Source organism: Recurvomyces mirabilis (genome assembly GCF_035927965.1).
Source record: "Recurvomyces mirabilis strain CCFEE 5264 chromosome Unknown scaffold_16, whole genome shotgun sequence".
Taxonomy (NCBI): Eukaryota; Fungi; Ascomycota; class Dothideomycetes; order Mycosphaerellales; family Teratosphaeriaceae; genus Recurvomyces; species Recurvomyces mirabilis.
The window spans coordinates 541,960-562,521 of record NW_027041950.1 but is presented as its reverse complement, the minus strand read 5'-3'; the positions used below and the strand labels follow the sequence as shown (position 1 = coordinate 562,521).

The following is a 20,562-nucleotide window of genomic DNA, read 5'->3' as shown; positions in this document are numbered from 1 at the left end:
GCTTGGCTGTGATGCAGATCTTCTTGTTGTACTCGCAGGAGGGGTCCGTCCCGATTGCAATGGCAAAGTAGCTTCCGAGGCCTCGACGACTGCGGGATTCTAACTTTACTTGACTGCTCCACAACTTCTCATTGCATTTCGCAGGCTGCCAGTTAATCAGACCTTCCGAAATCCTGTGTGTAGAGAGTTACCAATGCTTTCGCCCATGTGCAGTGGCGCCGGGCATGTAAACGAGCTTACTACTGAATGTCGATTTAAGTCGGTCGCTCTGTGTCAAGCCGCTTCGTCTTGTCTGGCTAGCTCTAGAAGTCTACTAGTCGATGCCTTCCGGTTCTTGGTTCCCTGGAGGCGATGTCAGTATACGACATTCCCAGTGAGGAGGCCGATGACACTCACAACCCCACTCGTCTACCAAACTCCTGACAGTGACCTCGGTCGAGCATCCAGTATCCTGGCCAATAGCTTTCATCACCTGAAGCACGATTCTTCTCTCATCATCAATCTCCAGACAGCCACCTGCGATGTAGAGTGGTAGAAGCATCTCGACTCTGACAGCAGGATGAGGTCTTCCCAATGCAATGCTGATGATGGCTCTCGCATGCTTGATGGCATCGGTAGACACTTCTCGATAAGCCTTAAGCCTGCTAACACCCTTCTGATCTCGAGGCTTGTTGAGCAGGAGTAGTATTCGTGCAAAGTGGTACAGGTGGAGTGCTGCAGCACAAGAGTCGATGCTGAAGAACACCTCCGTCAGCTGCATGTTTGTGTTTCCAACAACTACCTGCTGCTGGAAAGGTATGTGTCTGATTCGAGCACAAGGTTGGAATGTCCCAGGCAACATGCTGTACCATTGATCTAGCTGTGATGTGAGTCTGTCCCAAGTCACCTGCTGTACTGCGGAGGAATATCCAGACTCCAAGGCACAGTAATTGGTGACTCCAAGGACAACCCAAAGCAGAGTATGAGCAACCAGCTGTGCTGTCCGTTGTGGGTGCTGGGAATCACCTTTGATGCTTGCCGGCTCAGCATATAGAGCACCGTTGTCCTGGAGCTCAAGCCCGCAGTTTCTCCACAACGCCAGATCTCCAGTATCAAGATACGTCATCCGTCTGTTGATGTACGCCGCTTGGTAATCGCCGCGAGCAAAGTTCCAGAACGAAGCTTTTCGACCACTTGTAATTTGAGACTGAAGCTGGCTTTGCTCCTGTTGATTCGTCCTGATAGCGGTAAGCAACGACTTCAAACCGCCTAGATGCCTGTCTCGGCGTCAACATCAGCCACTGGAAGTCCGACGATCTACTTACTGTGACCATCCAACTTCACGATTGTCCAACGACTCGTACAGCGAGAATATACTCACAGCCACCAGAAGATCATCTGAGTTGGCCACCGATAGTGTTGTCTGCGTGTTCGGACTGGCTGGCTGACTCAGGCTACCAGACAGCGCATCTAGATACATTCGCGAAAAGGCTATGGCCTTGTCGTAGTAGTTGGCAGCCTTATAGAACCAGTCGATTGGCAAGGCGTCACCTATGATTTCCATTGTAGCCGGTCGTTGACATTGAAGTCCAAGAAATGGCTTGACGCCCTTGACGCGGCCTAGCTGCTTTGCAGCGACCGCAGCTATGGCGTTACGTAGCAGTGCATCTCCCAGTGCCCGCAGCGGTACGATGTGCTGAAAGTGATTGTCATTGTCGAAGAGGTCCAGCCAAGGTGCCAGCGTCTCGGTGAAGTGTCTTATAAGATATGCCATTTCATGCTCTCGTTCGTCTGTGATGCGTGCACTTGTTCTCAACTGATCGCCAAGCGCCCACATATTGCTACTGTGATATGATCAGCCAGAACGCAAAGTTTTGATACGACTAGACACTGACTCTGTGGTGACTCCTGTCATCGAGTCTATAGAGTTCATGGCGCCTGTCATGGAAACAGGAGTGCCAGATGATGTTTCAGTAGTCAACTTGAATCTGTCACGATCTACCTCATCGACGATGTGCAGATTGGGTATGAATCTGGTTGGTGAGCATTAGCAATGACGACCTTCCCTATGGTTGATCTAGCAAATTTACATACCCGCAGCTGTTAGTGTTGTTGTCATCGTAGACCTCAGGATCTATATTGAACCATGTAGGGTCGTAGTCTGGAATATCGAGCAGGCTGTCTAGAGGCAAGTCAAGCGGCGCTGATGACTCTTCATCTAATGGCATGAAGATCGGATCAGCTGTATGATACGGCTTCGCAGCGTGAGGGTTCATATTGAATAAATCAGCTGTAGTGGATGCTGGCAGGGTATCATTGATTGCGGGAGGCACCCCTTCCACGTTGGATGGTGGTAGTCGCGACTGTGGATCTTGACTCTCACTAATTGGTGGCAGGATGCGAGTGTCATCTTCATGGCGCTCGGTTGCTGCTTCAAGGACGCTAAGCTGAGCGATTGTCAGCCTGACAGTGTTGTGACCAGCAGGATTCCAGCATAGCCACTTGCATCATTTTCCTCGGATTCGCCACCTGTAGCACCTTGAAACTTCTTGCGCAGCGAAACACCTTCGTCCACGAACTTTCGCTTCTTGTCGTAGCTGCAACATTCAGTATATGGCTTTTCTTAAACGAGCCATGCTTACCCAGGACACGGCTTTCCAAGCTTCGAGCACCGCAGACATGTAGGCAGTGTCTTATCACACTTGACTCTCCTCTCTCGACACCGATCGCACGCTCTCTCGGTCGTCGGCTGTGTCATGGTAAAGGGCTTGCCTCCAGGTGTCGTGTCTGCTGCGGGCTGGACTCATGGCTCTCTGGTAGCAGGCTGGTCAAACATGTCAATGCCTTGAGTCGACAGAGAAGCTGGTAGTACAATCGTCTACGCATCAGTCACTGCTGATTAAGAGTCCGTATCATCGAGGTCTTTCGTACTTCTCCCATTGTCGTGGAGACGGCGTCGAGTAAGCAAGAGACACGGTCGAGCTCTCGGTAAGTGTTCCGGCTGAAACCAGCCGCGGTGGCGATCATGAGGCGACGCCCGTGGAAACCCGGGCCGAACAGCTGATGGTGTACCACAAATCACCATCTCGACTTGTTCGGCGACCAAAAGCATACACGTATCCTTCAGCACATGAAACGCTGAAGTACTGTGCAAGGTGGGCCATCGAGCCTAAGCCTAAACCATGAAGATACAACGCGTTCGTTCAGTTGCATAAATCCATCATGAGTATGGACGCTGACAAAAGCAAATAGCTCTTCATATACCCTGTCAAATCACTCAGACCAGTCGAAGTCGCAACGGCAGAGATCACAAACGAAGGGCTACGCTTTGATCGGCAATACATTCTGGTCAAGGTAGATCATGCAGATGCCTTCTGTGAAATGGCAGATTCTGACTTCCACTCACTAGCCACCTACGGACAAACAACCACTCGCCGAGCACATCACAATCAAATGGCGGTTCGATCTCGGCCTCTTCCACACTGCAATCGACCGGACATGGTCAAAGTTGACCATTACGCACACGCAGGCTCAAGAACATGAAACACTGGTAGTGCCTCTATCTCCCTCTCCACTGAGTCTACTGGACGCAAAGACTTTCGAGGTCAGCATTTTCGGAACGAAAGCGCCTGGTATCGACATGGGCGAGGCTGCATCGGCATTCTTCAGTCATCATCTAGACATGCCTGTCAAGCTTCTATACATTGGTGGCAACGGCCAACGAGAAATTCCAGGCCGACCATTCATGGGACCGAAACATGCACGCTCTCTTTCGATTGCTGTTAATGACAAACTACAGCCGCAGAGGATCCGATTTGCGGATGCAGCACCATTACTAATCACAACGACAGCATCGGAAGAAGATGCGCGCCGCCGCCTCCCAGCTGCAGCTCGTGGTGAAGACGTGATTGTCCGCTTTCGACCGAATATGCATGTCGACGTCGGCACGGAGGCGGAAGCGTATGATGAGGATGGGTGGGGTATGCTTACCATCCGTTCACAAGTCGACAAGCAACAAGAGGTCTCTGTGCGATGTCTCTTTCGCACTGTAAGATGTCTGTCATTAAACGCGGACTTGGCTAAAGGGGGCATGATTGCCACGCCGAAACAGCTTTATGGTCTGCTAGCGAAGGATCGCAGGACGAATGAATACTTTCCGCGTAAGTTCTGCGATGAGCCCATACCCGCAATATACTAACAGTGACTGCAGAAAAACCAGTGTTCGGCCAGTATGCCTGTGCCGGCCCCAGCGGTGCTGTGCTCCGGGTTGGAGATGAAGTTGAGGTCACAGATCGAGTCAGTCGAGCTATCACACCTTCAAGTCCCGAAGTACTCAATGGCACACTGGTTAGCTGAAACAGATCTCGATCGTGATGTCTCACGAAAACGCCCAATTACACAAGCTGCGATAGGTGGGGGTTGGCAAGACCTTCCGTAAAATGCAAGACGATGTGGGATTGCAGGATCTGGACGACACCTCAGGGCCGGGATGTTGGGTGCTGCTCTATCTATGGTCGGGTCAAGGCTTGAACATCGCCGGCCTGAAAGCCGGTGGTATGTGAATGAAAGGAAGTGAGGAGATAGCGGACGCTGACGTATAAGTAGTAGCTTCTGACGACGTTACATAGCAGAAGACGTGAATACGCTAGTCAGCGGCGAAATTACGGCAGCATCGACCGCTAGGATGATAGCCGTACGATGCGTTCGAGCAAGAAGTAGTCAACGACGTAGCGGCATGTCATTCAACTAATAGCAGGCGAGCCAGGAGCTACAGATGCCGTGGGCGGCGCTTAATTGAGCTGCCGGTCCTGGAGTGACAGCACGAAGCGGAGTGGGCGGCAAGCAAAATGTGGCTGACACGGCATCATAGTTCCACACTGCACCCTCATCCACCCCACATCTTCTGCCGCACAGCCCTCGATCTCTTCGTACTCTTTGTCCTCATACGATACGCCATCAGGGTCGAGTAGGTCGTCCGTGTTAAAACTGCAATCTTGTTGCGATGTCGTGTCCTGTGGCCGCCATGCACCGTAGACCAGTTTCATCCAGCCTTCGGGTCCATCGTCCACTAAGCTCTGAAGTTAGGGCTCGATACAAAGGGCGTAGTCCTCTTTGAACGACGGATTGCATGGCGGCGGCTTGAATGAGGAATATCGTACTTGTGCCTCTTCATCGCGTCTTTGCTAGGCGCCTAGATATAGGCATCATCGTTGTACGTGTTTCTCCAGTGCTTATGGTCAGACGCCTTGTTCAATACAATCGCAATGAGTGAGTGGCAAGAGAGTGAAAGACTTATGATTCTCGCCGCCGGCCGGACATCGGTGAAACTGCATTCCAGCCCTATGGCGAGGCCTTGGTGAAGTTGACCTTATCCGGCTGAGCGCTTTGAGACACAGTACAAGGTGACTCGAGCCCTTAGGTCATCGTCGAAGGTAATCCCTCATTCTCGCTCGTTCCGCTATTCCCTTCCATCTTTCGCATTCACAATCTCATTTCCTTCATGTGAAGTCTCGAAGCACGCGTCTGCCTTGCTCGTGTAGCCTGAGAGCCGAGAACGGAAGCTGTGACCTTGGACTCAGACACAACCTCACATCCACAACCACATCACTTGCCGGCACGAACACACAGCACATTCACTCCTCTGACTCTCGTACCAAGATCTGATCTACTTGTACAATAAATCGCTACCACTCCAAACCACAGTCACTCGCTCCACCGGACATCACCATCATACAACACCCCACAGCCTGGACCACATCCACCACCACCACCACCCACCGCAATCATGGCGGACAAGATCCTGATGAGAGAGTTCAAAGAACTGTCAAAAGAAACCTGGACCCACATTTCCCTCATCAACGACAACGTCTTCGAATGGAGCGTCGCCCTTATCGTCCTCAATCCCGACTCAGCCTACTACGGCGGCTACTTCAAAGCGACCATGAAGTTCCCCAGTAACTACCCTTACACACCACCCGACTTCCGCTTCAACCGATCCCTCTGGCATCCGAACGTCTATTCCGACGGTCGTCTCTGCATAAGCATCCTCCACCAGCCAGGCGAAGACATGATGAGCGGCGAACTAGCCGGCGAACGCTGGTCTCCCGTTCAAAGGGTAGAAAGCGTCCTCATCTCCGTACTATCCCTCCTCGACGACGCCGAAGTAAGCAGTCCCGCCAACGTAGACGCGGGTGTGATGTTACGAAAAGACCCGGAGGCGTATAAGCAGAAGGTGCTGCAGGACAAGGAGACGAGTAAGCAGGATATCCCTGCTGGGTTCGAGATGCCGACCCATGAGATGGCGTTCAAAAAGGAGGAGAAGGTGGACACGTTCAGTTGGTCGGATAGTGAGGCCGAGGATGATTTTGGGAGCGAGAGTGATGAGGAGATGTTTGATGAGGATGAGGAGACGGATGGGGAGGAGGGTGGGGAGAAAGATGAGGAGGATGACTGAGAGGGCGTTTGACGTGTGTGTGGTTGAATGAGATACAAATGATTGTCTTGTTGTTTCCAGCGTTGGCGCGTGGCGTTAGTATGGCTTTGGCTTGGGGTGGTCGCTTTGCTGCATGCGTCGGCGTCATAGTAGTTTTTGCAAGCTAGGGCATGCATATGCGTCTGCAATAATCTGCAGTGTGCGCGCATCCACGACAGCTACTGAATTCCTCAATCATATGCCAAATTGTGTCAGGCGTGCTTTCCTAATCTTGAACAAGTGCTTTCTTGACCATTTGCTGGCCTTCTTTCTGCTCCTCAGCAGCTGTACAAGGCGGTTCTCAATATTGTGATGCGTATCATCTATGCAGTCTAGCCTTGTTGCCGCCATCGTGATCGTGGCATTATATAGTGGCGCATATGAAAGCGCGGACCCCAACTTTCGACTTCCAAATGATGTCGCCTGTCGCTACCAACAATAGCAATAGCAATAGCAGCAAGAATGGCCCGAACAAACGCAAGAGCCAGAAGCTGGTGACGTACGGCAGGAGCAAACGATTACGGCAGGTGGCGGCAGATATGTTTGCACCATCCAACGAACACACCAACTGGGACCAAACTCCACCCACTGTCCCTCCACGACCACCGCGGAGTCAGAAAGAGGCGACGATGGCGTTGACTAATGTCTTACCGGCGGATATCCAGACGGTGGTGGAGTTTACGGGCTGCTCGAGGGATGATGCTGAGAGGTATCTACGGGTGAGTTGGGTGATATGGTTTGGTAGCATGATTGAATGAAATGCTAATTGATTGATGATTAGGTAAAACGCAATGACATCCAACAAGCAGTCGGCGCCATCTTCGACGGCGAGGATATCAGCAAAGAAGAAGCGGGCATGACATGGGACGAGTCAGCATGGGGCAAGGATCGGGAAGGCGACACACGAGACAATACAGGCGACCAACATCTACATCCACTAGGTACTGCTACTGCTCCACCCTCTCGAGCTCCCTCGCGGAACTCCATGAGACCAACGAACCAGCAAGATGAGGATGCGCAATTACAGGAGGCTCTAGCCATGTCCAAGCAGGATCCGTCCTTTCAACAGCAGGAATCAGGTCGAATCGGGCAGGATGGCAAGGAGAGTCAATTTGGTCCGGCTACGCGAGCTCAATATGATGAGTCGAGTTGGGGATTGATTCGGACCACGCATCCTAGGGAGGTTGTGCCAGACGTGCCGATCGAGCAGTGCAAGCACGAACCTGGTCAGCCGCGGTTCTTGAAGCATATGTCGCCGGATGGAGACTACTTGCCCAATCTACTCACAATATGTCATGGTATTGCAAAGGTGCGAGAGGTTATGCTTATGCGAGAGCGAGTCCAGGCGTCTTATGGTGAGGATGGGGAGTGGTGGAAGGGTCATGCCATTGCTATGCCGAGGATCGTGCACACAGAGAGTGGTCAGCCTGTAAATGTGGACGCCGAGAACACCGACACTTTCCTTGGCGAGCTGCAGCGTCTCATGACGTTTCTGGATTGTAGTGAGAGGACGTACGCCACTGTGCTGTCGTTGACAGACACCCAGCTTCTGAAGGAGGTCACCAGCGACCGAACACGGCCTCATACACTCACTGGATCGTTCTTAGAGGCGTGGAATAGTGCTGCGAGAGTGCTACCCGACAGCGACGAGAAGACGAAGATGCTAGAACTATTCCGAACGAAGCTCTCTTCGAATAATCATCAAGGCTACGCGAACATGATCGACTTGTCCCCTGTTCTCATGACCGACGAGAAGGCAGATCTTGGCGAGCTGCTGGATGGCTACTTCTGGGGTACAGATGGTAACGCTTCACTTGGCAAAGGCGAGATCGCGGGGGATCCAGCTGATGTGCTTGTCCTTCGGCTGAAGAACAAGGCTTTGCAAGCACAGAAGCTTGCCGTCGATATCACACCCGAAATTCACATGGACAAGTATTTGCAAACCAATTCATCGGCTACAGCCGAGCTCAGAAGCAATATGGCAGAGGGTCGATCTCGGATCAAGAAGATCGAAGCTATTGAGAAGAAGCTTACTCTATGGAAGCACCCAAAGCAAGACAAGCAAATCGACCCAAGGCTCTTGCTCAAGCATTCGCAGGGCGTCTTCTCGGGCGAGAACAAGGTAGATGCTGATGCCGGCGGTCTTCCGAATGGTGTTGCCGTCGACATCGACCTGCCTCCACATTACGAGGACATTGCGCGTAAGCTCGAGGAGACGATCTCGAGCATCGACAAGAAACTTGAGACATTGGCGCTGGAGCGCGAGAAGACACGAAAAGCGATTGCCGACATGTCACGGAACCCACTACCATCACTTCCCGGCCAGCTCAAGCATCGATACACACTTCGTGGTGTCGCCACGAAGGCCAACATTTCTTACATCCTCCTACCAAAAGAAGAAGAAGACGAGGACCTCCTCATGGACGAGCGACAAGACGACGACAGTACACCAGAAGGCATGCAATGGTGGCGCATCGCCTACGAAGTCAACGCCGCCGGCACCGAGGGACAAATCAGCATGAACAAAACCCCCGACTACGATGTCATCCGTGCCGCCGAACTCGAACACGACTCCGCCCTCCTCGTCTACGCCAACGACCGTGCAAACGATATCGAGCAAGTCGATCCCAGTCTTCCTCAACCTCTGCTCGATTTCGTGAACAGAGATAATGCGCTTTTCCGCTCCGATTTGCAGGACGCAGTGCGGTTTACGCAACCCCCGGCTTATCACATCGAGGGTGGCATGGACGATGTACGACCCTCAATCGAACGCTCACTCCCTCACAACATCTCATCAGACTCCTTGCAAGCATTAGACGGTAACCCAGATGATCACGAGCTCGACCCACCGGGGTACGATCAAGATGGTTTCATGGCTCACCCGGGTTTTGGACTGGGTCCGGGGCATAAGGGTGATGATTTTGATCCTCCGGTTGATGAGATTAGGCTTGCTGGGGGGGATGATCAGGAGGAGGAGGAAGGGGATGCGGTGGAGAGTCGTGAGATGGAGATGATGGATAGTTATAAGTCGCTTGTGCCGAGTGTGAGTGGTGGAGGGCCGGATGGGACGGGTAATGATCGTGATGTACCGATGGAGGGGGCGGAGAGTCAGCAGGCGCGGTAGTGGAAGGGCGTGAGTGGGTAGTAGGTTGCTCCGCCATTCACCAATCCTTCATGCCTGCCTGACTGCGAGTGCTCAACGAGCGTCGCTAATCCTGCTTTGCTCTTGGTCGACGTACGTCCCATGGTAGCAAGAAGAAGACCGCGATGGCAGCCTTCTGCACTGCTATTCTGTCATACCACTCAGTCTTCCTCATGACGTCCACCCACTCTTGCCTTTCGTTTGCTAGTCTACGATCTGCTACAGATACCCTACAGACCGATGCCGGTTCGCCGGAACATCTCGAAGTCCGAATTTGCCGAGATCGGCGAGCGTACGACCTCTCGTCCTCACTCGCGCTGGACGATTATGAGCAAAGAATACCCCAATCAAATTCATTCTCGCAATAGCGAAAGCAGCGAGAGCTTGCGCTCACGGAGCACGACGTAGGTAGGATGTACGCTTCTCGCATCCCATCGAAGCTTATTCCAGCCCCGAATGATGAGATGGGAGCATGGTTCTGGATCTCGTAGTAATATAAGTATGTGAGGTAGGACATCCAGCATCATCTTCTACCAATTATCACATCACATCAGTTCAAGCAGATCCATTCCTAGGTGCCAGAAGATCTAAGCATTTGCAACCATGACGAAAGAGACCTTCCAACAGTTTGATATTGCCGAACGGAACGACAGACTCGCTATCTTCGATGGCGATTTCCTCAAAGACATCCCGCAGTACACCAATCAATGGAACACCAAGAAGATCGTTCTCGTCGTCAGCAAAGGTCTCTACACTGCTCACGACTACATCCAGCAACTCGAAAAAGTCCTACACTCAAAGATCGTGGCGACTAAAGTCGGCGTAGGAGCCCATTCGCCTTATCAGGATGTCATGGATATTGCCCACCTAATCCAACAACACGACGCAGACTGTCTCATCTCCATCGGCTCATCCTCCTACAGCGATGCCTGCAAGATCGGCGCTCAGCTGGCTGCTACCCTGCCTCCGAAATTCACTACAAAGGAGATGGAAAGCCTCATCGACCAGCAGAAAGGTAGCGGGATCACAAAACCGGCATCTATCAAAGTAATTCTCGTACCCACATCCCTCAGTGCAAGCGAATGGAACGGCTCAAGCTCCTGCACGAACGAAAGTGGGAAGAAACAGCATTTCAGCTCCGGTAGCCACCGCGCCGCAGCAGCAGATCTGATACTGATGGACCCAGTGCTTGCGTCTACCGCTCCAGAAGAGCTCTGGCTTTCTTCGGGAGTGAGATGTATTGACCACTGCGTCGAGACGATTTGCAATGAGCATTGTACTCCGGATGCTAGCAAGGACGCCCAAGCCGGTTTGGCCAGTATGCTCAAAGGTCTGCTTGAATACAAGGAAGGCGAAGGCAGGGACAAGGAGAGGCTGCTGAAGGGAATCTCAGACTGCCAGCGAGGATCGAGACAAGCTATCAAGGCCATGATCATCCATCGGAATAGTTTCGGTCCTAGTCATGCTATTGGGCATCAGCTAGGCAGTGTTGGGCATGTCATGCATGGAATAACGAGTTGTATCATGCTGGCGCCCGTACTCAAGTATCAGGCTCCTGATCGTCGGGAGCAACAATCTACAGTGCTGAAGGTATTCAATGAGACTTTGGGATGGCAAGAAAAGGATGCAGCTGATGCGGTGACGAGGTTTGTCAAGCTGCTGGGATTACCTACGAGATTGGCAGAGGTCAGAGTGACGCGAGAGGAGGATATCGAGAAGATTGCTGAGAAGACCATGACTGATATTTGGGGCGGTGGGAAGCCGCAGTTGTCTAGTCCACAGGAGGTCATGAAGATTCTGGATATGGCGAGATAGGTCGAACCACGAATGCTGCTGAAGCTGAAGCTCAGGACATCGTCTTATAGTATCTCGTATCACTGTCCTCGATGACAGAACTCCACAACACCATGCACGAGCGCAGCGCCCTTAAAGTCCCCCCCTTCTTGTCCTTTTTCAACTAATCTTCTTCCCATCAACCTCAATACTGATCCCCTGTAGCTGCGCCCGATCCACCCCACTACCCATACCCCTCGGCGCCGTCTTCGCCGGCAACCAAGCCAACGGATTACTATTGTAGAAAGGCCATGGCGGGACAGCAATCAGGAATGTAAGAGCCGTACCACCGAGCCCGATGTAAAGTGTACGGTAGATGTCTTGGGTGCTGAGGCCTATGAAGAAGGCGATGAGGCCGGTGAGGGTGAGGAGGGCGTAGGTCAGGTATTCGACTAGGCGTTGGCCTTTGAAGTCCTGTGAAGCGGGTCTGGTCAGTGGGCTGTATGATGTGGTTGACTGGAAGACGGACGTACGATCTCCCCTTCCCAAATCAAGCGGGCTTGGTCTAGTAGGGCGTCCATATTCGTGCGGTGCTGTGGTAGCTTGTTCGAGACTCGCAGGACACGTAAGTTACATGATCATTGTATGCTATACGACGTACGGTAAGGCTTTACGGGTATACCCGCCTAGAACGTTGTGGTACAGTATTGGTGCGATGCGAGAAAACTACTTAAAGTGGAATCAAGGAGACGACTGATTGATCTAATAACAGTACAATGTACATACGCCCCAGTGCTAGTCCGTGGCTGGGACTTCGCTTCAGTAGAAGTCCGGTTCCGAGAAAATCCGCAAATCCAAAACGTCCTAATCATCACAAATAACGCCACGCGTAGTGCCAATGGTCGAAGATGTGCGGCTCCCTGCTGCATATACTACAGCCATTTCCCAGCTCACCGATAGAGCCAGCGCTCAGTTGCTCTGAACATCCGCAACATTAGGAGTGTACTGGCTAGTAGGTGCCACATCACGCTTGCGCTTCAAGCCCGGCGTGTTCCTGCTCGTAGGAGCCTTGACAGCAGCATCATCGCGACGTGAGGTGCTTCCACTTTTGATCGCTCCCCAGACATCGCTGTTCTGTTGCGGGCTCGTGACCGAGTTCTTCAGGTAGCAGTAATGTCCGTGAAGAGCAACATCCAAACAGCCCTGGGTGCTGTCGCAAACTTCGAGACACTCCGCAAAGGTGTCAACATATGCGCTGCCCATGTCGCCTCCGTAGTAATCAACGCCACACTGGACGGTGAATTGTGCGCCGGACGAAGCGGTGTATGAAGCACCATTGCTGGCTGGGCAGGATAGGGTCGAAGCAGCAGCACCTTTTTCAGCAGAGGCGAGCACGGCACCCCATACATTGCTGTCTGATCGAGGAGATTGGAGAGAGTTCTTCAGATAGCAGTTCTTGCCGTTATATGCGACGTCGATGCATCCAATGGTGGAAGCACAGCTAGTCATGCAATCTTCGAATGTGTCGGAAGTAACACGGCTCAAGTCTCCGCCGTAATAGTCCGTGCCGCAGTGGATGTTGAATGTCGCCGCTCCGACAGTGAATTGTTGGCCGTCACTGCCGGGGCAGCTCACAACCTTTGGACCACAGGTGAAGCAGGCCTGATCGTAGCCGTAGTAGTAGGATCCGGAATTCTCGTAGAACCCAGCCGCGGCGATGGTGTCCGTGTGCCACTCGCAGAAGGGATAGCTGGATTTGCCGAAATAGTAGGACACACAGTTCGACCTTCTGAACAGCCTAATGCGCAGCCGGCGGGAGTGAGATATTGGGAGTCAAGGCTGTACGTGTCCAAGGAGTTTTCATTGGTGAGGTAGCCGGATGTACCGCAGACCGCCCCAGCAGGAGGGTTCGTCTTGAGGACGCATTGCATGTTGCTGTCGTCGGCTGCTGCCCTGCTGGCGAGGAGCATAGCGAGTCCGCTAATGAGAGTTGAGGTCATGGTGGGCATCTTGAATGAATGTGCTGAACTCAGAGTGTCGAAGGAAATTGATCTTAGAAGAAGCGTAAGGAGATGCGATGCAAGAGCAAGTTGGAGGTTTGAGATGGGAGATGTTCAGCCAGTGCAACGAGGACTCATCTCAATGTTATACCACCGCCGACTCGTCGAAGTGCGGTCGACCATTGCTCTCCCTACTCGATGGTAGGAAACGAGGAGCAGCTCAGCTGTCCACGTTCGCGTGATATTATCGAACTCTACCCAAGAATAGCGGCCGAGACAAGTCGCTCCTACGGTAGGGCGTTTGCGTAGTGTTATCCATTGTCCCGTGACAGGCATAGTATGAGAAAATGTTGTATGTTGTTGGTATAGGCGAGAGTGTGGAGATTACAGCCTTGGGCTTCTCAAAGGAGTCGTCCCATGCCAAGCTTTTGGCGAGCTATACTCGTTTTGGCAGCGCCAAGTCGTTTCTGGAACGACCTGCGCACGTGTTTGCGACGCCACATGGCAGCCACAAGCTCTTTTAAGCGAGAACGTCCTTTCGTGGCTGCTCGATAGTGCATCGCTGCGACCGTAGTGTACCACCGCCGACCACACGTTTCCAACACAGCAAGCTCCAGCGACAGACACGCTGTACAGCCTGCCTGCCACCCAGATGACTGATCGGCTTGTACACTAGAAAGGGTGGTGGCTGTGTATATCAGGATGCTCAAACCAACAGGCCTGGCGTGATGTGGGACCTTTGGCGAAAGCCAGGACCAGTACCCACGCCACACTCGTTCTAGAGCGAAGCATCGGCCTGTCAGTCTCCTACAAGGTCACCTGAGACCTCCTGGCTGAGGTCGACTACAGTGACCAAGCTTACGGGTCAAGCCAAAGGCGAATCAGACTACTGAGGCAGCCGAACATGAGCGCTACACCAAGTATACTACCGGCCTGAAGCAGCGACTCGAACCCGTCAGCTGTGCCCTGCAGTAGGCGTGCGATATCTTCTGAGAAGGGGATGAGACACGTCGAGTATACAATGGGCAATACTGCGCAGCCAATCCCGCCGAGAGGCTACCTAACATGGCGAGTAGCCTCCAATTCGGCAGAGATTGCTCGGACTGCAAGAGCACTGCCATGGACGACTCTTTACACTCAGCATACAGTTCCACGGTATCGACCTCTGGGCGATGGAGCGAATCATCTTCCCTCCCAAGTCACGACCGCGGAAGAGGATACATCAGCTACAAGGACTTCGACGTAGCTTGGCAGTTCTGCTGCATTGGGACGAACAACCTCACGATGCGGACTCTTTCATGAGTGTTACGATCACCTCTAGCAAGTCGGGTCGTACTTAGGTATTGTCGGCTTTAAGTCGTGCTACTTCTCAATCGTAGAAGCAGTCGGACAAGGGCCAGGATTTCTGGAAGATTTAGCATCGATCAAGGTAAGACGACGACGGTCTGTTAGCGATTTCTGAGCCTCGAGAGTCCTGCTCACAGTCTGCTGCTGGTGCAAAGGCTGAAGTCCTATTGAGTCGGCAGCCTTGCTTGCACTGGCCATGGAACACTGTATCATGTTGTACTTTGTTGCATTGCCGGTGCCTTGTTCTACCTTCGCATGGTAAGCTATTCTACAATCTCGCTCGTGTAGCCGCATCTCATGCACAAATCGGCGCTAGAAGATGCGTAGATGGCGGGATTCCTACCGAGTTGCATGCGATTGCCGAAGTCATCTTGTTGTCTTTGGTGCAGGATTTCAGTGCAGCGAGACATCATCTCACCGACGGCGGGACTGTATAGCATTCGCCACAGTGGCATTTGATACGGTCGCGCATGTGAACGGCTGAACACTTCAACTGTGTTTTTATAGTGACGGTAACCTGAGGCAAAGTATGACTGACTTTTTTGCGCGGCCCGTGATCGATCGCCGCCCAACGTCGAAGTCCCTTCTCTTGATCCAACCCTCCTCCTCCCCTTCGCCATACACCGTCGCTACGACTCCCAGACAACAACACATACAGCCCCCTCGACATGACCATCTGTTGACTATCCGTAGACGACTCGTTAACACGACCACCTTCCGGTCGCTGTCCAGCACTCAAAACACACTCACTAGCCGCCTGTCCAAAACTGGCTGCTGCACCCGAGCCATTCTTTGACTCCTCTAACCACGACCACCGTCGTCAAGGCGACTCCACACACACATCCATCAAGTTGGCGGGGCTTCAAGGACTCCAGTTCTCTCACATCCGTCCGTTGCTCGGACCTTGTTGGTTCGTCTACGGACTCGACATTAAGCAGCCACCATAATTGGACCGAACGACGCACAACATACCAAGCGCACGTTCGTTATTGTGCCAGAACATTACTCTGTATCCGATGGGTTAAACTGCCAGCTAGGAGCATCGTGTGTGCGAAGTGGTAAGGGATAAACGAGGATACACGATTTGCAATGGATCAGCCCTGGAATACAAATACAATAACCATAAAGTTGGAAGAACAAGACACGATGTCACACGGACACGAATACGAAGACGGGGCGCGTACCCGGTACAGCACACCCGAGCCGGACCTCGACGACCACCGTCAGCAGCCAGAGAGCCTACCACCAGCCGCTCAAGGAGGCAGGCGTGGAACCTTGGCCAGCCTTGCGGAGGAAGATCGTCCCAGGATGGATCAGCTTGAACTGCCGCCGATGGAGACACATGGATCTATCGCGAGAGACTTTGAGCATGCAATTGTCGATGATGAAGCCAAAAGTATCAAGAGTACCAAGTCTACAGGATCGAACCGCTCCAGGCACAGCCAAGATGAAGCGTGGCACAAGGACCGCAGAGACGCAAGCAGTCCAGTCGCTGCCAGACGCACTGAGTTCAGGCGTGCAGTACACAATCGCCAGCGCCAGGCTGGGCACGTCTCTAGGGATTCGTCCAGCGACAGGTCGACTTCGCCCCCGAACTCGGTCGATGCATTCGCGCCTCCAAGACCAAGAGCCCGAGCCGGGACTATCAACAGCCAGGCTGGGTCGGTGGACAATCTTAGTCTGCACCGCACCCTCTCAAACGCGACACACTCGCGACGCCGCCCAACTTTCGGCGAAGAGGGCACTGCAGGTCACCGCACAGACGTTGCCTCTGCTCGTAGCTCTGTCCAAGAAGATGTCTGTTTCCCAGCTGAGGAGCCATCGAACTCGTACACGATCGACTTTGAGGATCTGGAAGAGTTTGTTGCGCAGTCGCACACCAAGACGCCTGTGGCGCATCCGTTCATGCCGCACTTTAGTGGCCAGAAAGCTACGCCAGCCAAGAAAGTCTTTCATTTAATGCACCATGAGGCCGAGCATACTGTCCCTGTCAATGATGCAGAAGTCTACAACAGCGACATCCTGAGCGGCAGGACTGCCACGAACGAAAAGACCGAAGAGCCAGACTCATCCGAGGAAGAACTGGAGAAAGTTGTCAGCGCTGCAGACCAGCAGAACCGCTTCACATTCTTCTCCTCCGAGATCGAGGAGACCATCCATGCCCCGGAACTCGGCGGCCTCCTCATGCCAGGCGAGCGCTTCCGCGACATCTTCGAGCTCGGCCCCGAAGGCGGCGTCTGGTGGCTCGACATGCTCAACCCGTCCGAAGAAGAAATCTCCGCCATCTGCGGCGCCTTCCGCGTCCACCCCTTGACACGCGAAGACATCACGACGCAAGAGACGCGGGAGAAAGTCGAACTCTTCCGCAGCTACTACTTCGTCTGCTTCCGCAGCTTCTACGCCATCGACAAGACCCACGAAGACTACCTCGAGCCCATCAACATCTACGCCGTCGTCTTCCGCGAAGGTCTGCTCACCTTCAGTTTCTGCCAGAACCCTCACGCTGCGAACGTGCGCAAGCGTATCGGGCGACTGCGCGATTACGTCAACCTCTCTGCAGACTGGGTCTGCTATGCCCTCATCGACGAGATCGTGGACGAGTTCGCCCCTGTGCTCCGCGAACTCGAGCGCGAAACCGACGCGATCGAAGATGGCATTTTCACTGCTCGATTCGAGGACTCCCGCGCGATTTTGGAGCAGATTGGCGAGTGCAGGAAGAAGGTTATGAGTCTTATTCGCTTGCTAGGAGGGAAGGCAGATGTGATCCGGGGTTTTGCGAAGAAGTGCACCGAAGCCTACTCTGTCGCTCCGAGAGGGGATGTCGGGATGTATCTCTCTGACGTCCAGGACCATGTGGTGACTATGATGTCGAACCTCGCTCACTTCGAGAAGATGCTCGGCCGCAGCCACTCGAACCATCTTTCTCAGATCACTCTGGCGCAGATCGAGCAAGGCGGTAGGGCGAACCAGTTGTTGGGGAAGATTACGGTTTTCGCCACGATCTTGGTGCCGTTGAATCTGATTGCTGGGTTGTTTGGCATGAACGTTAATGTGCCGGGGAAGAACGCGGAGGGGTTGGGGTGGTGGTTTGGGATTGTTGGGGTGATTTTGGGGTTTACTACTATTTGTGTGGTTATTGCTAAGAGGATGAAGTTTGTTTGAGGGGAGGGGAGGGTATCAAAAAGCAGTTGTTGTTGGTTAGGGTGAAGGTATGAGCATGGTGATTATTCATCGCGTCGGGTATTTTTTATAGCATGTTGGAAATCTGTCGTTGACTATGTTGACTACGTGCCCGTCATGCCCTTGACCGGATCAAGGTTCTGTTGCTATTGCATTGGGTGGTCGGCGTTTAGAATGCCAAAGACTCAGGGCAGAGACTCGCGCTCGGAGTACCGATTTCTGACTGAGGCGAGCCACTTGACAGCACTTTTGCCGGCGGACCTCGTCGGGCATGATTGCAAACCGCTGAATCAGCATCACCGTCATGTCTTGTGTCACGCAACGAGGTTCATAGCAGCGGGAGCATACCATTAACCCATTTCCGAGTATCGACCCAAAACAGTCCCACTTGTTGCGTCCACACTCTATCAAAAGTAGAACTCGAATATTTGGTTTTCTGCCATTATTATCCGGAGCAATCGATATACGTCAGTGAAAGCTGCAGGACGGATTTTCTACGCAGTGCCCCACTCCCGTTGTAGCTAACACCGAAAGAACGTTGAGTTGGGGAGCAACAATTATTATCGCCTCACCTCTTAATTCACACATACCAATCTTCCACCTTTCTCCCACAACCGACACCATGTCCAATACCGTGATCAAGCACGAGGAGGAGCAGAATGCTGGGTGAGTGCATATCACCATTGTCGTCAATTGGAGACCTGCCAGCCGAACAAGCACTTTCCCTCATGATGAGACTATCATATTATTCTTGAATAATGCTCTATCCCAAGTAGAGTCTGGATTTCCGACTCGATGACCTATACTAACACCCTCTGATCTTTTACCTTGCCCTCCGCAACACATCGCTCTTGCCACTTCTTGCGGTCAGAAATGCTGACACATCTCCCACAGCACGATAGAGTTGAAGGACAACACCATCATCGTCGTCCTCGGCGCCTCAGGCGATCTGGCCAAGAAGAAGACCTTCCCAGCCCTCTTCGGCCTCTTCCGCAATGGTTTCCTGCCCAAAGACGTCAAGATCATCGGGTATGCCCGGACGAAGATGGATCACGAGGAGTACCTCAAGCGCGTGAAGAGCTACATCAAGACGCCGACGAAAGAGATTGAGCAGCAACTCGATGCCTTCTGCAAGTTCTGCACATACGTTAGCGGGCAGTACGATAAGGACGAGAGCTTCCAGGAGCTGGAGAAGCACGTGCAGGAGTTGGAGAAGGGCCAGAAGGAGACGAACAGGATCTTCTACATGGCTTTGCCGCCGTCCGTCTTCATTCCCGTCTCGGAACATCTGAAGAAGAACAACTACCCCAAGTCCGGCATCGCGCGCGTCATCATCGAGAAGCCGTTTGGCAAGGATCTTGGTTCCTCGCGGGAGCTCGACCGTGCGCTGCGACCGAACTGGAAGGAGGAGGAGATCTTCCGCATTGATCATTACTTGGGCAAGGAGATGGTCAAGAACATCCTCATCCTACGATTCGGCAATGAGTTCTTTGGTGCGACGTGGAACAGGAACCATATCGACAACGTGCAGATTACGTTCAAGGAGCCCTTTGGCACTGAGGGACGTGGTGGCTACTTTGACGAGTTTGGCATCATTCGCGACGTCATGCAGAACCATCTCCTTCAGGTCTTGACCCTGCTGGCTATGGAGCGACCAATCTCTTTCTCCGCCGAGGACATCCGTGACGAGAAGGTGCGCGTCCTGCGCGGCATGCCCAGCATCGAGCCCAAGAACGTCATCATCGGGCAATACGAGAAGTCGCTCGACGGCACCAAGCCAGGCTACAAGGAAGACGACACCGTACCCAAGGAGTCCCGCTGCCCCACCTTCGCCAGCATGGTCGCGTACATCAAGAACGAGCGCTGGGACGGCGTACCCTTCATCCTCAAGGCCGGCAAGGCGCTCAATGAGCAGAAGACCGAAGTCCGCATACAATACAAGGACGTCACGAGCGGCATCTTCAAAGACATCCCCCGGAACGAATTGGTCTTGCGCGTTCAGCCCAACGAATCCATCTACACGAAGATGAACTCGAAGTTGCCCGGTCTGAGCATGCAGACGGTGGTCACCGAGCTGGACTTGACGTACCGGAGACGTTTCTCCGACCTCAAGATCCCCGAAGCGTACGAGAGTTTGATCTTGGATTCGTTGAAAGGCGACCATAGCAATTTCGTGCGCGATGATGAGTTGGATGCTTCGTGGAGGATCTTCACCCCGTTGTTGCATTATTTGGATGAGAATAAGGAGATTATTCCTATGGGTTATCCTTACGGTGAGCCATCACAAACATCATTGACCCTGTGATAGCTTTGCTGACATTGTTTTGCAGGCTCTCGTGGCCCAGCCGTCCTCGACGACTTCACCGCTTCATACGGGTACAAGTTCTCCGACGCCGCTGGCTACCAATGGCCTCAGACGAGCGCGGAGCCCAACAAGCTCTGAACGCACTGTCAAAGTGATGACCGGCTTTGCACCAATCCTGGCTACTGCAGTGCAAATCACATAGTATCGGCCATGATCATGTTTTCGCTCATGGTGTATACTTGGCTGTGACAGGGCGAGGGAGCGGCAAGACAGAGCTGGATGGGGCAGGAAAGGCAAGGTAGATTCTTGTTCATGATACGCGCAGAGATGAGGTTATGGCGCACACAGATTAGACCACGACATA

The 20,562-nt window shown here is 52.9% G+C and overlaps 10 protein-coding genes across 10 annotated transcripts; 6 read left to right on the top strand and 4 right to left on the bottom strand.

The window, feature by feature from the left end:
* Positions 1–313: 313 nt before the first annotated feature.
* On the bottom strand, positions 314–2,255 carry LTS14_006489 (uncharacterized protein; the record flags this gene model as incomplete). The annotated part of the gene is made up of 5 exons (XM_064839185.1): positions 314–342; positions 397–1,256; positions 1,305–1,823; positions 1,875–2,012; positions 2,074–2,255. 5 exons carry the CDS (start codon positions 2,253–2,255, stop codon positions 314–316), a joined length of 1,728 nt encoding a protein of 575 aa, XP_064693433.1.
* Positions 2,256–2,437: 182 nt separating this feature from the next.
* Positions 2,438–2,660, bottom strand: LTS14_006488 (uncharacterized protein; the record flags this gene model as incomplete). The annotated part of the gene is made up of 2 exons (XM_064839184.1): positions 2,438–2,596; positions 2,622–2,660. 2 exons carry the CDS (start codon positions 2,658–2,660, stop codon positions 2,438–2,440), a joined length of 198 nt encoding a protein of 65 aa, XP_064693432.1.
* A 501-nt stretch (positions 2,661–3,161) lies between these two features.
* Positions 3,162–4,541, top strand: LTS14_006487 (uncharacterized protein; the record flags this gene model as incomplete). The annotated part of the gene is made up of 5 exons (XM_064839183.1): positions 3,162–3,176; positions 3,232–3,333; positions 3,389–4,139; positions 4,190–4,326; positions 4,392–4,541. 5 exons carry the CDS (start codon positions 3,162–3,164, stop codon positions 4,539–4,541), a joined length of 1,155 nt encoding a protein of 384 aa, XP_064693431.1.
* A 1,223-nt stretch (positions 4,542–5,764) lies between these two features.
* On the top strand, positions 5,765–6,433 carry CDC34 (Ubiquitin-conjugating enzyme subunit; the record flags this gene model as incomplete). The annotated part of the gene is made up of 1 exon (XM_064839182.1): positions 5,765–6,433. The coding sequence occupies one exon, from the start codon at positions 5,765–5,767 to the stop codon at positions 6,431–6,433; it is 669 nt and encodes a 222-aa protein (XP_064693430.1).
* A 434-nt stretch (positions 6,434–6,867) lies between these two features.
* Positions 6,868–9,575, top strand: LTS14_006485 (uncharacterized protein; the record flags this gene model as incomplete). The annotated part of the gene is made up of 2 exons (XM_064839181.1): positions 6,868–7,170; positions 7,233–9,575. 2 exons carry the CDS (start codon positions 6,868–6,870, stop codon positions 9,573–9,575), a joined length of 2,646 nt encoding a protein of 881 aa, XP_064693429.1.
* A 621-nt stretch (positions 9,576–10,196) lies between these two features.
* On the top strand, positions 10,197–11,408 carry LTS14_006484 (uncharacterized protein; the record flags this gene model as incomplete). Its single annotated transcript, XM_064839180.1, has 1 exon — positions 10,197–11,408. The coding sequence occupies one exon, from the start codon at positions 10,197–10,199 to the stop codon at positions 11,406–11,408; it is 1,212 nt and encodes a 403-aa protein (XP_064693428.1).
* A 138-nt stretch (positions 11,409–11,546) lies between these two features.
* LTS14_006483 (uncharacterized protein) lies at positions 11,547–11,947 on the bottom strand (the record flags this gene model as incomplete). Its single annotated transcript, XM_064839179.1, has 2 exons — positions 11,547–11,840; positions 11,900–11,947. 2 exons carry the CDS (start codon positions 11,945–11,947, stop codon positions 11,547–11,549), a joined length of 342 nt encoding a protein of 113 aa, XP_064693427.1.
* Positions 11,948–12,335: 388 nt separating this feature from the next.
* On the bottom strand, positions 12,336–13,375 carry LTS14_006482 (uncharacterized protein; the record flags this gene model as incomplete). Its single annotated transcript, XM_064839178.1, has 2 exons — positions 12,336–13,116; positions 13,212–13,375. 2 exons carry the CDS (start codon positions 13,373–13,375, stop codon positions 12,336–12,338), a joined length of 945 nt encoding a protein of 314 aa, XP_064693426.1.
* A 2,484-nt stretch (positions 13,376–15,859) lies between these two features.
* On the top strand, positions 15,860–17,875 carry LTS14_006481 (uncharacterized protein; the record flags this gene model as incomplete). The annotated part of the gene is made up of 1 exon (XM_064839177.1): positions 15,860–17,875. The coding sequence occupies one exon, from the start codon at positions 15,860–15,862 to the stop codon at positions 17,873–17,875; it is 2,016 nt and encodes a 671-aa protein (XP_064693425.1).
* A 640-nt stretch (positions 17,876–18,515) lies between these two features.
* Positions 18,516–20,336, top strand: ZWF1 (Glucose-6-phosphate 1-dehydrogenase; the record flags this gene model as incomplete). The annotated part of the gene is made up of 3 exons (XM_064839176.1): positions 18,516–18,559; positions 18,788–20,166; positions 20,224–20,336. The coding sequence occupies 3 exons, from the start codon at positions 18,516–18,518 to the stop codon at positions 20,334–20,336; spliced, it is 1,536 nt and encodes a 511-aa protein (XP_064693424.1).
* Positions 20,337–20,562: the final 226 nt, after the last annotated feature.